This window comes from Primulina huaijiensis, chromosome 13 (genome assembly GCF_012295235.1).
Source record: "Primulina huaijiensis isolate GDHJ02 chromosome 13, ASM1229523v2, whole genome shotgun sequence".
Taxonomy (NCBI): Eukaryota; Viridiplantae; Streptophyta; class Magnoliopsida; order Lamiales; family Gesneriaceae; genus Primulina; species Primulina huaijiensis.
Genome location: NC_133318.1, coordinates 18112194 through 18128463, shown reverse-complemented (window position 1 = coordinate 18128463; position 16270 = coordinate 18112194). Strand labels below are relative to the sequence as shown.

At 33.2% G+C, this 16270-nt stretch overlaps 3 protein-coding genes across 4 annotated transcripts; 2 read left to right on the top strand and 1 right to left on the bottom strand.

The window, feature by feature from the left end:
* The first annotated feature begins 284 nt into the window (after positions 1–284).
* LOC140991294 (expansin-B6-like) lies at positions 285–1535 on the top strand. Its single transcript, XM_073461212.1, has 4 exons — positions 285–423; positions 617–729; positions 904–1094; positions 1208–1535. The coding sequence occupies exons 1-4, from the start codon at positions 285–287 to the stop codon at positions 1533–1535; spliced, it is 771 nt and encodes a 256-aa protein (XP_073317313.1).
* A 1594-nt stretch (positions 1536–3129) lies between these two features.
* On the top strand, positions 3130–5748 carry LOC140991486 (uncharacterized). Of its 2 annotated transcripts, none has more exons than XM_073461452.1 (4): positions 3130–3476; positions 3556–3673; positions 3788–3902; positions 4085–5748. In XM_073461452.1, the coding sequence occupies exons 1-4, from the start codon at positions 3376–3378 to the stop codon at positions 4987–4989; spliced, it is 1239 nt and encodes a 412-aa protein (XP_073317553.1). In that variant the 5' UTR covers positions 3130–3375; the 3' UTR covers positions 4990–5748. The 2 variants fall into 2 exon arrangements, with proteins under 2 accessions (XP_073317553.1, XP_073317554.1); XM_073461453.1 differs by having other exon boundaries at positions 3131–3476; positions 3559–3673; positions 4085–5634.
* A 1588-nt stretch (positions 5749–7336) lies between these two features.
* On the bottom strand, positions 7337–10185 carry LOC140991488 (glucan endo-1,3-beta-glucosidase 11-like). Its single transcript, XM_073461454.1, has 3 exons — positions 9841–10185; positions 8053–9089; positions 7337–7590 (listed from the first exon to the last, which is right to left on the bottom strand). The coding sequence occupies exons 1-3, from the start codon at positions 9887–9889 to the stop codon at positions 7504–7506; spliced, it is 1173 nt and encodes a 390-aa protein (XP_073317555.1). The 5' UTR covers positions 9890–10185; the 3' UTR covers positions 7337–7503.
* Between the last annotated feature and the right edge of the window lie 6085 nt (positions 10186–16270).

The following is a 16270-nucleotide window of genomic DNA, read 5'->3' as shown; positions in this document are numbered from 1 at the left end:
GAGATATATATATATATATTGGTTTTATTTTATACATAGTAAGAAGCTATATATATATATATAAAATAATCATTAGTTTTATTTTATACATAGTAAGAAGCTCTCCTTTAAGTTACTTATACAAGGTAAGCATTATAATTGTACCATTAATATAAAAAGGCTGGCCATGACCAGCACAAACACAACAGCCACCACTGCCTTTTAATCAAACTTTTGCATATTTGAAAGTTTGCTTCACATATATATAATTAATCACCATGTTCTTCACCCGTTCTTTCCCAGTTATGGTAATTGTGGCACTTTTAATGTTTATAAACCAACATTGCTTTTGTCTGAGTCCGGGATCATCGAACTCGTCTGTCGCTGATGGTTTCGCCCCTGCTGTAGCAACATGGTATGGGAGCGCGACGGGACCAGGAAGTGGTAATAACTTTTAGCTTTAATGTACATGACAAAAGTAAACAAGAGATTGGCTACACATAATTGCTTGGAAAGGCATGCATTCTATCAATAATATTACAATATTAATTACAAAAACAATGTGACATTCGATATTATAAAGTAAAGGAAATTAAAGGNTGTGTGTGTGTGTGTGTGTGTGTGTGTGTGCTTGCAGGTGCAGCTTGTGGATTTGCAGATGACGTAGCAAGTGCGCCATACAACGGTTATACAGCTGCAGGAAACAACAATCTATTTAAATCAGGAAAAGGTTGTGGGAGTTGTTACCAGGTGCATATATTTTTAACATAGTTGATGACCTCAATAGGGATCCACAACAAACAAGTTGCGATTTTGATCATTTATGTTGTCAAGATCAGTTATTCACGCTATATCTTTCTATATTTTAATCCTCCATTTTTTTAATATTTTTTTAATGGGAATTTGATGTGGCATTACTTGCAGGTGAGATGCAGCAAACATCCTTCTTGCTCAGGTTCTCCAATAACTTTAACCATCACCAATGAGTGTCCCGGTGACTGCAATAATGTCCCTTATCATTTTGATTTGGGTGGAAAAGCTTTCGGGTTGTTAGCAAAACAAGGGCAAGACGACGCATTGAGAAAAGCTGGAATAATCGACATCGAATATCAAAGGTATGCCATGACCTAGCCATAATTTTATCATATATAATATATCACATTTTCCATGTTGTGTGTTTTCATCTTGTTTTTTTCTCTATATGTGTAACTTTTTTGCATGTGTGCAGGGTTCCATGCAGCTATAAATCAAACATAGTATTCAAAATTGACGAGGGTTCCAACCCTAATTTTCTAGCATTTGCAATGGAGTATATCAATGGTGATGGAGACATCGGTGCTGTAGAGTTGTTCCCTTCGAATTCGAAAGAGATAACCATGGAACAATCATGGGGTGCCACATGGAAAGCAGGAATACCAGTGGGAGTAAAAGGTCCTTATTCGGTGAAGATAACTACTATTAAATCAAGAAAATCAGTGGTTGCCCAAAATGTGATTCCTGCTGATTGGGCTCCTCGGAAATACTATTATTCAAGTGTTAATATCCGAAGCTTCTGATTACAATACTAGCTAGCTAGCTAGGATTAATTTCCTTTTTATTTTGGTTAATTATAATGAATAATTGAGCCCTTGTACAAGTTGTACATGTGGGTATTTTCTATTAATATTATATGGAATTTTTGTTATTTATGTTTCTCTCTTTGCGATTTTGATGATCTATTATCTCATATTTCAGAATAATAATGTTCATTTTTTCATTGGTAATATTGATATGTTACTACACACGTCAATATTGTATTGAAGTCATATCAGCGGCACATCGGAGAAAAATAACAAAATTTCTATAAAAAAATTATATTGCACTAAGATTGAGGTTTGACAATATAGATGACCAAAATCATAAAGATACAAACATATAGGATCAAAAATGCAATTTCTCTTATAAAATTAAGCAAAATAATTTTAAACGGACCTACAAATTGCTTTGGAAATCAATCATTAAGGATTAATTTCTCTTTAAATTCGGATTGAACAATTTAAACAATATAGAAAACTTTTGAGTCTTCTGATGAATTTTGAAAAGATAAAAATGAACATTTAACTAGCTCCATGAATTCTTGTCTGAAGCTTCAATAATTATTTGGTCATATGGACATTTAAACATTAAAGTGATGAGTTGTGTTAAGATTTTATAATTGAGAGATGCTATTTAACAAATTAAAAAAAACAATTGAAAATGTTAATGAAACTGAATGATTTATTCTTAAATATTCATATTGTATGTAAGATTTTATTAACAATATCAGTAACATACAGTTATATCACATAAAAAAGTTTCTCAAAGTTAAGTTAATAAAAAATTATCTCTGATCAACAACATCAAAAGTATACTAAATAGGCTAACTATGTTACTATCTGACCGGTTCAAGTCAAAATCGGCTGCCTAATCTAGTATTTTCTTGAATATGCCACGAGCTTCGAGTCCTTATCTGTTCCGGTCTCCCAACCCTTGCCTGTGCTCGACTAAATCTAGGCATAGACATTTTGTGTATTGTAGCATAGACATTGAATATAGGTATATATTTTGTAATTCTGGCCTTGCAATATTAAATTATACAAGTTGCTTTTGTATAATTCCGAACCAATCGTTGAGCTACCACGTGGCATTGAAGAAAAAAGGACATATTTGAGGGTAGGTTTTAATTTAAATTTTGGGTCCAAAATGTCTCTCTCCATATATTTTTACTTTTTCAGAATTTCTTTTAGAGTTAAAAGATTTTTGATCGAATCAATCTATTTTATAAAAATGGTATAAAAATTTAAGATTTTTAAAATAAGAAAAGTAATATTATTTTTAAAAAATAAAAATAAAAAATGGAAAACCGTTTGCATGTTTTATCGATTTTCCGATTCATAGTTGATCCGACCAATTTTTGACCAGTTTGAAAAAAAATAAAAAATCAAAACCATTTGTACATGTTTTACCATTTTTTTGGTTCTTAATCGATCCACCAATTCTTGATCAGTTTGACCACTAAAATAATTTTCGATAGTGTTTGGATCGGAACCTTGACCGATTCGGGCCGGTTCAGTTTTGAGCACGCAGAAGATTGGACGTGGTCAAGCGAAAAAAACCCACCATGTTCTCAGACAAATAATGAACTGTACCCAACCCACAACAAAAGAAATGATAAACAGCAGAATACAGTCTCCCCACAAGTACGGCTTGGAGGTTTGAATGGAGATCGATAGTGGCGCAAGTCCACGTTAGAGCTAGATTCGTTCCCTCTCAGTTTTCAGATACTTGCAAAAACTATTTTCTTTATTGAGTAGAATCGACTATTTTGGCATTTTACTTGCACGCCAAGTGTTCGGGGCCGTCTTTCACAGGAAGGAGATGCCTAGGCCTGGTCCAAGACCGTATGAGTGTGTGAAAAGGACTTGGCATAGCGACAGACACCAACCCTTGAGAGGATTGATTATCCAACAGATTTTCAGGTTCTGGGTTTTATTCTGCTTGGGTTGATTTACTCGTTTGTTGAGGTCTAATAAATAAATTATTTCGCTGTGTTTTTAGCAGGCTTGTACATGAAAATCACTGTGGTGCAACCAAGAAAAATAGAGAATGGCTGGAGAAGCTGCCTATCGTGGTCTTGAAATCAGAGGAGATTATGTACTCAAAAGCCAATTCTGAAGTTCCGTTATTTAGTTTTTCCTTTGATTTAATGCGGGTTGATTTGGATTTTTCTGAAATTGTTTTTCAAATTGTGGTTTTCACCCGTGTTCATATGATGTTCTACTTTGTGTAGGCTGAGTATTCTAATCTTGAAACGCTCTGGGACCGGGCTAATGAAGCCATTGATACGATCATTAGGAAAGAAGAGAGTACAGAGACTGGAGGGCTTTTGCCTCCTTGTGTTGAAGGTGCTCATCTTTTTTTTTTTTTTGGTTTCTATGAACATATTTGGATTTTAGTCATTGTTTATTCTGATAGTGTTTTTCTTATTCGTTTTAATTCTTGATTATTGCTAGTTTAAGTGCTTGTTTGAATTATTTTAAAGTGGGATAGTAATATGTTCTGATACAAAATGAGCTGTGTTGTTCAGCTGCACTTAATTTGGGATGTGTTCCGGTAAGAGCATCGAGAAGCCAAAGGAACAATAACCCGAGATCTTACCTCCGAGCAAGAAACCAAGAATCATTTGACTTGTCTCCGAATGTTTCAAATGAGAATACCACTGAACACCATTCTATACAGATACCTCCACCGACAGCCAATATCTCAATGTTCAAGAAACCGCCTAATGTAGATTCTCCGCGTTTAGTTTCGGAGTCTAACAAGTGTCTAACTTTAGATACTAATGAACGAATTGCTTCTTTTGAAAAACTTCCTGGTATCGGGAATAGTTGGTGTACTGTACCGGGACCTAACAATGTGGTCAACATCGGTTCTGTATATCCCTTATGCTATGGTAACTTCAAACCAGAATCTTCTCAGTTAGGCTTCCAAGAACCCCAAAAATCTGATGCTATTATCTTTGGCGTTCCTATTTTTTCTTCGGTTGCTAAACCTGCTGAAATCGGAGGCTTGCAAAATCTATTCCCTTATGCTGCAGATTCAGGCATTACTCGAGGAAGTTTGCAATCAGATCCAAAGGACAACAAGGCAAAGGAACCTCAAATAGGTTGTGACTTGTCCCTGAGATTGGGTTGGTTTTCAGGGTCAAACTCGAGCAGGGAAAACTTTCATGGTTGTGGAACCGATAGTGTTGTTTGTAGAGTTTCTCAGGTTGAAGACCGGCCCAACTTCAAGGAGTTCCATTTCTTTCCTGTAGAATCTGCCTCGGCCTATGATCCATCCATGCAAAGTAGAGGTAATTGGAATTACGAGGTTCGGAATGGGGAAGAAGTTTCTAGAAAGCGTAAGCTACCTGTTAGTGGAGATGCATTCTGGTCACAGGATTATATTTCTATCCAGTTTGATGGTCAAATGAAAAGACCAGGCTTGTAGACAATTGCTTCATTTTACGCGGCATAATTATATTTTCGGAGATGCGTTGTAGTTTTTTTCGAGCCCTTTTCGTGACTCATCCTTCCAAGCTATAAAAACTAGATATCCTCTTATGGAACGAGACGGCCTAGTTTTGTAAGTATTAGGAATACGAACAGCTTTCATTATGCTCACCGTGTATGCATACATGGTTGCATGCGAGCTTGATGTGTGAGCACTGCAAACACTTGGAATCTCGAAGTTCTTAGCTCGAATAGGCAGATCTATGTTTTATGACTCTAAGATGGTATTATTTCCCCTTCTTTTTTCTCTATTACAAGCTTTTATGTTACCCAACACTGCTTGTGTCAAAAGTATTCGCGTTCTTAATCTGATTCGGGAATGATGTTCATTAACAGCATGATATACCGGAGACCAAAAAAAATGTTATGACGAGATTTGATCGTTAACAGATAGTTGCCATAGATTATGCATGTTATTTTTCATCGTTAGGATCGTTCTGTATGTTTCACAATTATTCAGAACAGAGTATAGAAGAAGTTTGTGCAATGCCAAGTTTGTGGAAACAATGGTGTGCAACTTGTATGTGATGTATCATAGTTTTTTAAGCTTCCGGGGCATTGCCTTTCCATCTATTAAACTGAATACTTTGATTTCTTCCCATCTCTCAAAGTCCTCGTCAACTGTTAACAAAATATTAATGAGAATTAAATGTCATGACTTTGGAGGGATATGTTAAATTTGTGGAATGAACAAAAGGACAGGATAAAATGGGTACCTTGTAAGAATTCGGGTAAGACTTTACCATTTGAATTGGCTGACATTTGGCCTTATTAAATGCCACTACATCACCCCAAAACTTTGTCCTATTATACTTTGGTTTTGCATGCAAACCAACGATACCAAAAATTATAAATTGTTCGTATGTATATATCATTCTATGGAAGTTTTGAAGATTGATTCTCCCTCAAAATGTTCTTGAAATTTGGCTTCAAGATGGTCATAACTTTGAAACATTTTGGTCGAGATGTTAAGACATCAAAGTATTCTTCCTTACAAGGGGGATTAAGATAAATAGCCTTAGATAAATATTAATTTGCGTCGTTTAGTTCCTTTTAAGTAAAAGGAAAGCGGGCATGAGCAGGACGATTGAGCCGGGGAAGCTAGCTCTGTATAGGACTCTGCGCACCAAATTTTTGAGGATTTTCTTGGACAAGCTGGTGATATATCAAACTTTAGTGAGGATCGCTAACCCTTGGTCCAGTTACAATTAATATCAAGGACCCGAACAGAATGATCAATCGATGGATAATAACTAACGTGTTTCCGACTGAGTTTTTAAAACAAGCACGCGAGAGGACAGTCACGCCCACTCACAACTATCACTTCCCAAAAGGCAAATGCTGCTTCACCACAAGGCAAGTTTTAAGCACAAATTGCTACTCGCCAGCTTGGTCACCACATACGACACAAGACATTTCTTACAACTAATGTCCACGATTCTAACATGGATTCAGTGTTCTTCAATGCGTAGGTTGCAATAGAGATGCTGCTCCACCACAAGGCAAGTTTTACGTACAAATAGCTACTCGCTCGGTGACTGCCTATAACACTTGACATTTCATGCGACTTAAGTCTATTATGATTCTAACATGAGGTTCCATTACTAAACAAAAGAATGTCGAGTGCCTAGAAACATGGATCCAGTGCTCTTCAATGCGTAGGTTGCAATAGAGACTGTGCAATTAAAAAAGGATTCACTTGGATAAAGAAAAGAAAGGACATTTGTCCTCGACAAAGCCCAGAAACCACAAATGTCAAGACATAAACTTAGCAAATTAACGAGTGCTTGCACAGCATCACATCCAAATTCATCATGTAAGTTTGGCAACAAAAAAATAATTGAGTATTTACAACCTTCCATCGATATGATCTATGAAAATAACATATATATGAGAAAGATTATTATTGAGTATATAATGGAGTGTAAATAGTTAGAAGTCAAATGAATCATCATTTAAATCTTTCAAGTATCCAAATTTGCCTTAAGAGCCCAGCTCATTCAATAAGCTACCCCATCTATCATTTGTCACAGCACATCAAAGGAGTGATTCACAATTTTGCTCCCCTTACCCGTTTAATAATTTCGATTCTGAATTTGGGTTCAACCAGATATAAATTTTATTTGTAGGATCCTTCTAACAAAAGTTCGAAATAATACAGGTTCTAAAATTATTCTACAAATTTATTTTCTAAAAACATTCCCAAACCATAACAGAAATCCGGAGGCGAGGAAATTTCGACAAGTTCAAAGTGAAGATGAAATTAACCAGGCACAGAACACCAAAAGCATAAACCAGCTATTAAGTTCAAATATCAAATATGCACCGCTGAGATAATTAAAATGATCAGCAGATTATAATGCGTATACAGACAATGTAACCATCTCCATAGAATGGGAAAAGATATTTAGAGACTAAAATCATGCGGACTAGAATATACGAGAAAATGAAGTCATAATCTCAGCAGCAGAAGTATTACTGTAGAAGCGATAGCAGAGATGGAGGAATAGGATCCAAACAACTTTCCTGCTTGAAACTCCTGAAGGATTGAAACAAACACAATGTGGAAATGTAATCAGAAGGGTCATAGAACAAACGAAACTAGAAAGAAAGTATCAAGTCCTGAAATCAAAATTGCAATAGTCGATTTACAAACCTGTTTCAACTAACATACCAAAATCCCTCGTTATGTTTGCTAGTCAATATGCGAAATTTATGGATTTTACACGGGATTTGTGACCATATAAACTTTTATGGCACAAATATATGAGGACTTCTATCAATTGAATAATAACATGACGTGAATTGAACAACATATCTGACAAGGCAACACCAAACTAGAAAGCATGTTATTTGCTATACATTAGTAGAATTAGCAATGCTATGACTAACTATGAATACCAATTATTTCTATGCACATACCAATAATTGGTTTTGCAAGAATCACACAACACAAAAAATTGACAATATTTTAGGCGGAAAAAAAAAGTAGATACAATACCTTAGAGGACAATCGAGAAGAAACAGCAGATGAAGATTTAAGTCCAGGAAACCCAATATCATAAGAGATACTCCCATCAGCTTTAAATAGCCCATAGTATTTCTCAGAACCGGCACCAGGTTTTGAATCCTCATTAAATAATGCAAATATGTACGCTTTCAGCATCCTTTTTGGTCTAAATGGAGTTCCTTTCCTCTTGGCAAGCCTCTTACGTAAGTTATAATTGTAAGTCCTTGCATTGCTTTGTGTGGCAGCTGGTTCGTTTTGATCTCCATGTGAAGCCCAACCAGTCTCCGTGATTATAACTTCCATTTTTTTGAACCCTGCATCCTCTAAAGCAACATAAGCAGCATCAATCTGTGCATCAAGCATGTTGTCATAGTGAAGATTCGTTATTTCATCGTATATTCCCTCTGTTGCCTGAAATAGAGCATAATTTATGTCGATTGTATCCGGATTATAAGTATAAGCCAAGAAGGGGTAGGCATTTAAACAGAACGGAGAGCCTATCTGAGAGAAAAATTCCAATAGAGGTTTCATAAACTGTACAACACTGTCTTTAAAAGTACACGAAGAGGGAGGATACGAATTCATAAAAACAGCCTGAGAATGAGCAGTAGAAATCTGAACAACGTCGTCTATTCCAAGATTCTTAGTAGCATTGTATATATTTTTGACAGCACCTAGTAAAGATCCGGAAAGTTCATTATCATTTCCCAAAACTTCATTCCCAATCGCAATCCCAACAATGTGTGTTTCAGGTAGGAATGCCATAACATTTTCTTTGACCCAAGTTAGAGCATGATCAGCATGAGCACTCATATCTTTCACAAATCCATTTGGAAGTCCTATTACCAACTCAAGCCCAGTACCTCTAAAGGCATTCAGAACACTATGATCGGCATCGTATATTCTGACATTCTTGATCTTTGCAGCTCTAAGTAGCGAAACCACTTGGTCGGGTGAAGGGATGTTGTCTGCTATTCTACCATAGTTTATTCCATAGGTTCCGGTGAATGCAGTTGCGGTCAATTTTTCTGAAAGAATAAAAAGATTATATGAAGTATTGAAAAGCTTGAAAAAGGCATTTTAAAACGAAAGTCGCCCAAATTATGTACAAGTACATGGACTTATGACTAATTAAACCATTTATGCTTAGCCCAACATTGGACTCCCGGGAGCACATGAAACCATACTTAGTTCAATGCAAATCAATCCAATGAGCTCATCCCAACAAAAACATAAAAGTGTAATTACAGTCCAAATAAAATATATATGTGTGTATGTGTGTGTCTGTGTCTATAGATATATATTGTGCAAGGACAGAACAAATCACTTTTGGGTGTCTAAACATGTGGTTGAACAACATAAATAAGGGCAGGGATTTGATTTTTCAATAATAGAGAAATAAAAAATTATAGTAATTCTCGAAGGACTACGAGAACCATGGGTATTTCATCCCTGAAAGTGCGCGGCCAATCAACGTTCTTGAAGATACTTGGCACCATATACTTTGCGAACTCATTTTGGGGAAAAAAATTATTTACATATACGTGTAACTATGTAGGAGTTCTGGTGATGCCAAAATACTCGATTTAAAATTCAAAAATTCAAAATTATAAGCAGAAATCACGATTCCAGTCGCGTGAAACATAAAACTAACCATCTTTCTTGAAAAACCAAAAGCGAATTCCAACTTAGAATAAATAGTAATTGACACAAAGATCCCATAAATCACGCAACCGAATGAAAAAAAATACAGAGAGATGAAGAAAAACAAGTAGTTACCATTCATACTAGAGAAGAAAATCAAGAACAAAAACGGCAGAACCCTCATCGCTTCCGCAATTCTCCCAGTTCATTCAAATATAATAATTCTTGTCATTCTCACTCTTACGCATAAATCCCATCACCGACCCTCAAAATCTCCGCCCACATGTCATATATCAATACACTAAGTACAGATGCTACTCGTGATGGAAAGATATACGCAGAACCGGTTAAGATTATTGCCGGCGGCCGTGGGCGGCGGTCCGAAAAGGCGATGGGAGATGGGTTTTGGCGGTGCCCTTTTGAAGTTAATAATTTTCCAGTGACCAACGGGCGAAGAAACTTAGTAATAGTAGTCAATAATGGTGTACGTGTACCCATGCTTTCCTTAAATAAGTTATAATGCACACGCATAGTACAATTTTTTTTATTATTATTGATGGACTAAAATGAAATTTGACAAATTATGAAAGGACTAAATTGATATTTGAATTGTTGAAATAAAAATAAAAGTGTGTTGAAATTAAAATAAAAACAAAAGTGTAATATTAATATCATATAAGGGTAAAATTGGAAAAAAAGTTGGTGTCCTTTCTAGGTAGTTATTATCATGTCCTCACACTTAATATAATAGTATAGATAAACAAAAAACATACTAATGTGTAATAATAATTGAGAAATGCAATTAAGTTTTTTTTTTTTGTAAAGCGAATTAGAATGAGATGCTAAATTTGGAACGAGATTTGGGATAATCATCTGCTCTATTCGATTTTAAATTTGAAACGAGATTTGGGATAATCATCTGCTCTAGTCGATTTTAAATTTGAAACGAGATTTGGGATAATGATACACTCCTGAATCTAAGACGAGATGTCGAGATTTCAAGATCATTTTTTTGAGTACATACATAGGAGAATAATCGAAATAGGGACGAGAGCTAATCTAAACAAGAGTGAAACTAAATGGGTTACAAGTTCGATCTCGTTGGAATTCCAATATCTAATTATAATAAAATCACAATCCAAAAAAAAAAAAGTGAATTAGAGAGTCTCAACTCTCATGTTTACATTATGTGAGTGTATGTTGACGTAGTCAAATGATGATCACACTCATCTTTACTTTATTTGATAATTCAATTGGGTATTTTGTGAGATCATTTCACATATTTTTATTCTTTAAGTCGGGTCAATCATTTATATATTTACAATATTTTTTATATAAAAATTAATATTTTTTCATGGATAACTCATATGAGATACATGTCTCACAAAATTGACTTGTGAGACCGTCTCACAAAAGTTTTGTGTTTTTAGTAATCTATATATTTTAACTTTATGATTGATAAATAAATAATAAATCTTTTTGGCGATTAAAATATTTTTGTTTAAAGAGGAGAAACAAAAGTATAGTTGATTAGAGAAAATTAATTCATAATGGATATTTAGATAAATTGTGATTTTTAATATTAATAAATGTTAAACTAAAAATCAGATACAAACAAACGATAATTATGGAATTGATGACAAGAAATAGACTATTTAAATAATAAAAGTGATACTAAATTGCTTTAAATTAAATGAAGCGTGGCCCTTTAATTTAATTTAATTTAAAAGGATTAATTGTAAAGTGGAAAGGCAGTAAAAAGAGAATAATAATTATTATTTTTAAGATAAATGGCTTTACTTTTCCTTACTTTCTAAGTTTCATTAATGGACTGTGCAAAATATTGTTATCAGAATTTAAAATTTAATTGATAAAGCCATTTTATGTGTATTTAAATAAATCAATAAAATTTAAAAGTTTTAAAAAATTTAAGGCACACATATATCCCATTACCCTTTATTTTGTATTAGATAGAAACAAATTCTATATATTATATTTGTTGGACTCCCTCGTTAAAAAAAAAAAAAAAAAAAAAAACGCCATTCAATTTTTTAAAATTTTATGACAAAAAATAGTTTTATAAATTAAAAATATTACGCACACGCGTCGCGAATATTAAAACTTAAATTACTAGTATATATACATAAAATAAAAAAAATTCGAAAAAATAATTATATAATATTTTAATAATAGTTATTATTAACGAAATCAATCATCATGAATTTCAAGTAAACATAGATAATTATTTTCATACAAATTTCAACCTTGTAATTAGGGCAAATTATTTGGTTGAAATTGTTTATTCATGACTTGGCAAGTGGTCATATTGATAGGGAGGTTACTCAACCAAAAATGATTAATAATATGATGATGCCATTCCACCAAATTTTAATTTTTTTTTCATTTTATAAGATCCAACAAAATCTTATCAAATTGTTTTTATATTTTAATTTAGGCTTTTGAAAATGATTTAATTTTTGTAGATGTAGTACAATTTTTTCCTTTTATATTCAACTATAATATAAGCGTATACGTTTTTTAAATTTATAAGTTTTTGGGTTATTTTGCAATTTTGGTTTTATTTGTTTGTTTATTTACGATTTTGATCGTCTATCTTTATAACATATATTTCGATTTTTGAAAATTTTAATCATTTTTCATCGAAAATACTGAAGCGACATTATATATATCAGCTCCACGTAAAAAAAAAAAAAGCAAAAAACAAAAGGAATTTACGAATTGAAATTTAATAAAATGAAGATCAAAATCGTAAAGAAAGAAAACATACCAAAAATATAAAATTTTCTAAATATTTGAATATAAATTATGCATCTACGTGTACATATATTTATTTTGACTCGATGCATCCTTCGTTCATGTTCTTTTGAGTTGGCTAGAACGTACTAAAGCTCCTTTAATTGTTAATAATTAGTTAGTAAAACTAAAAATAATATGAAATATTATTGGACAAAAGACTAAACTTTTATGAAATCCCTTTACTCATGCGTGTCAGCTAATTTGTAAATTGGAATTTATATATTGTAAAATAATATATATTCGAATAATGGTTCGTCGGGAATAATCACCGACGTTTTATTTTATTTTTATTTTTTTCACAATGATTCTTTGGGAAATAATCGCCGACTTCGAGAAAATACGATGTTGCGCAATTTTTTTTTTAAAAAAATTGGAGGTTTCATCGAATTTTTTAGGTACCTCGAAATTATTATTTTGAGTTAATAGAATTTTTAAATTTATACGTGAAGAATTAATATACTAACAAATTTTTACACATTAAAAAAAATAAAAAAAATTCAGTCAAAATATCCAAGAAAAACAAGGTGAACCCATTTCTCGTAATATGATTAATTTGTAAGAAAATTTAGATTTCTTAAAGTATAATCCAAGGAGGAGGCGTTTTGACATGAAATTGAACTCGTGTCTCCTACTTAATCCGACAAAGTTTATGTCATTATTCATCGATAAGTGGAAATAGTATAGAAAAATTATCTTGATGAATATTACATATTAACTACGGAATTGTAATCGTGAATCTGTCGGAAATTCGTAAACGGGACTGTAGCAACTTGATCTCGAGAAATGTGGAAGTCGATGCCGACACGTTTCATACGATAATGAAATACTAGGTTGACACTAGCATAAGTTGCACTCAGCATCGTCACAATAGATAAATGGAGTGTGTGAAATAGGCACTTTTAGCTCTTGAAGAAGCTTTGGCCTTCCGTCTCCTCCTTGATTTCACCATTCTAATAAGTGTCACCACTCGTCATCCAGTTAACTTCAGCTGTTGTAGAGGCAGCTGCTCGATATTCTGCTTCGGTTGAAGAGCGAACTTCTGTCTTTTGCTTTTTGGAACTTCGTGAAATTGGTTTGACACAAAGAAAAACAAACGTAAGCAGAAGTTGAATTTCGAGCATTGTTGGTATCAGATGTGGCATTTTGAGATATAAATATGAAAATAAATAATAAAATTAGACACCAAGATTTATTTGGAAAATTCCTTCAAATTATTAAGGTCAAAACCACTGGTAAGATGAAAAGAATTTTACTATAATATTTTATGGTGTAAAACCACTCATTGTATTTCAAAAGAGAAAACAAAATATATTAATATAGGAAAACAAAACACCTCACAAATATTATAGAAATAAACACTCAAATATTATGAGAAAAGAAGAGTTGAGAACGAGATGCATTACAATGAGATGTCTTTATTACTGTTAATGGAAAATGTGTTTCATTCATTTGTCAACAAGGATGCCGAAAACTCCGCTGAACAATAAGCATAGCCAACCGCCACCATCAATGCGTTGTCTACTACCATTCATAATTTTTCCAACATTTCTCCCACTTGGAGATTTGATTGATAATCAAACACATCTTCACACATCTTTTCAATTTTGTCATTTTCTATTATTTATGTTTCTTTTAAGCCACTTACACCACTCAAACTTATACGTATTTACTGGCTTGGTCAGAAAATCAGATACATTGTCCTTTGTATGAATCTGTTAGGATCGGGAAAGAGTTTAGAGAGATGTTGAATAAACTTTTTAAAAATAGTTGTTTTTAAAATTCGTTTACAATCGTTTTTAAGCGGTTGAAAGTTTTTCTCGAACAGTTAGAAATATGAACCACTTGAAAAGTGCGGAGAACGGTTCGAAATTTCTAATGATAGTCGCAACTGGTTGGTTGGCTTGTTAACAAGAAACAGTTTAAAATGTAAGTGCTTGCAAAAAGTAAGGACACATGATTTTATGGATGTTCGGAGATAAAACTCGTACATCGCCCCTTCTTCTTCTTTAGAAATGATTTCATTAAAAGACTTTGGCTTTACAAAATATTGCAACAGCCCACTCCAATCAGGACTTATCATATTGTCTGTTTTTTTTATCACTTTACACTTATGGATATTTAAGAACGCTCAGTTCACCAGACAACACAATAAATCAAATAATCAAATGTTACTGATGTAAAAAAACAATATGTTTTGAGTAGAACGAAATTTATCCTTGAATGATCAGATATCTTTCTGCCGAGTGAGTGCTTGATGAGCGATTAAGTATATGAACTTTAGGTGCGCTCAAAATCTTCAAGTATGCAAGCTTAGTGATATGGCAATTGCGCGGTTGAAGAGCTTGTATTATCTTAATTGGTCTATGTCCTTCCGTAATCTTCAACTCTTCTTATATAGGCTATCATTCCAACGGTCAAAAAAGATGTGTAACGTAAACCTGTAGCGTTGGAATGATATGTTACTGTCAGCTGCAGCAACATTAAATATTCTTCAGTAAACATTTAATGTTCGCTTTGCTTGTGCAGCTTTGAATCTCATTCTTTTGAAGAGTTGCTGCTGAGCATCTTTTTGTAGTAACTGTTAGCTCCATCAGAACTCGTTGGAGATTTAAGCAATCATTCTATTTTGGGATAGTGACATAAATGAAGATCTTTATTGGGGACTGGTGCAGGACATGGTTGACTTGTAGCGGTGTAAAACCATTTAATGTCCTGAACCGGTCAGAGAATGTCTTTCAATAAGTGGACAATGAATAGCTCTTTAATGAAGCGGTTGAATTCTTTGAGCAGCTGGTTAGAAAGCTTTTAACGGTTGAAACTCTCCTGCTGAAACAGTTGAAATCCAAGCAATTGAATTATTCTTGTTATACAAGATAGATAGCAGCTATTTCTTGAAACAGTCATGTGTTGTTTTGATTTTGTCAATCACCAAAACTTTAGGATAATAATAATTTCTCAACAGAATCTTCTGCATATTCACACTTCCTTCTCGTACTACTTCTCGCACTAAATGAAAATTGAACTCCAATGTATTTAGTCCTAAAATGAAAAACTGAATTTCTTGCAAATTAGAGGCTGGATTCCTTACGAATATGATCATTAAGTTATTATTTTAATCATTAATATCCTCATCATTATTTTACATATATAAATGACAGTAATTTGTTTAATAATATTATTATTTTCATGATTATTATTTTGGAATTTTAATTTTTATAATCATAATTAGAATAAAATACTATTATTATTATGAAAATATGGAATACTAGTTAAATTAAATAAAGAAAATATTTTATAAACATAAAAAATAGGAGTAAATAAGGAGTGAGAATTATAATTCTTATCTAAAATAGGTGAAAGATTATTCCTATGAATATCAATATCATATCAATCATGTGAATAAGGAATGAGGTGAGGATGTTCATTTAATTTTCACTTCATTTCCTTCTATCAAACATACCATAACAAATCAGAAATAAGGANAAAACTTAAAAGTAAAACTATAATTTGGTGGATTGGGTTGGGTTGGGCCGCGATCCAAGTGGGCTCAATCATTTGGTTGGCTGATATTTAATCAAACCAACTCATTTAATTTTTATGACGGGATGGACCGACCCAATTTGATGACTCAAATGCCATATGTCCAAGCTCCATCTTTTGGCAACCAAAAACCAACTACAAAGAGGCAAAAAACCAAGATCAAACAATGTTCAAAGGCAAAAAGAAAAAAAAAACCAAGATCAAACAA

Bases quoted from the DNA above. Each gene is read 5' to 3' on its own strand.
- LOC140991486 (XM_073461452.1), top strand. From the start codon at position 3,376: ATGCCTAGGCCTGGTCCAAGACCGTATGAGTGTGTGAAAAGGACTTGG. The intron at 3,477-3,555 runs GTTCTGGGTTTT...CTGTGTTTTTAG, and splicing joins ATTATCCAACAGATTTTCAG to CAGGCTTGTACATGAAAATC. The intron at 3,674-3,787 runs GTTCCGTTATTT...TACTTTGTGTAG, and splicing joins ACTCAAAAGCCAATTCTGAA to GCTGAGTATTCTAATCTTGA.
- LOC140991488 (XM_073461454.1), bottom strand. From the start codon at position 9,889: ATGAGGGTTCTGCCGTTTTTGTTCTTGATTTTCTTCTCTAGTATGAAT. The intron at 9,090-9,840 runs GTAACTACTTGT...TTATTCTTTCAG, and splicing joins TTTCTTCTCTAGTATGAATG to AAAAATTGACCGCAACTGCA. The intron at 7,591-8,052 runs GTATTGTATCTA...TCAATCCTTCAG, and splicing joins CTTCTCGATTGTCCTCTAAG to GAGTTTCAAGCAGGAAAGTT.
- LOC140991294 (XM_073461212.1), top strand. From the start codon at position 285: ATGGTAATTGTGGCACTTTTAATGTTTATAAACCAACATTGCTTTTGT. The intron at 424-616 runs GTAATAACTTTT...GTGTGCTTGCAG, and splicing joins CGCGACGGGACCAGGAAGTG to GTGCAGCTTGTGGATTTGCA. The intron at 730-903 runs GTGCATATATTT...CATTACTTGCAG, and splicing joins GTTGTGGGAGTTGTTACCAG to GTGAGATGCAGCAAACATCC.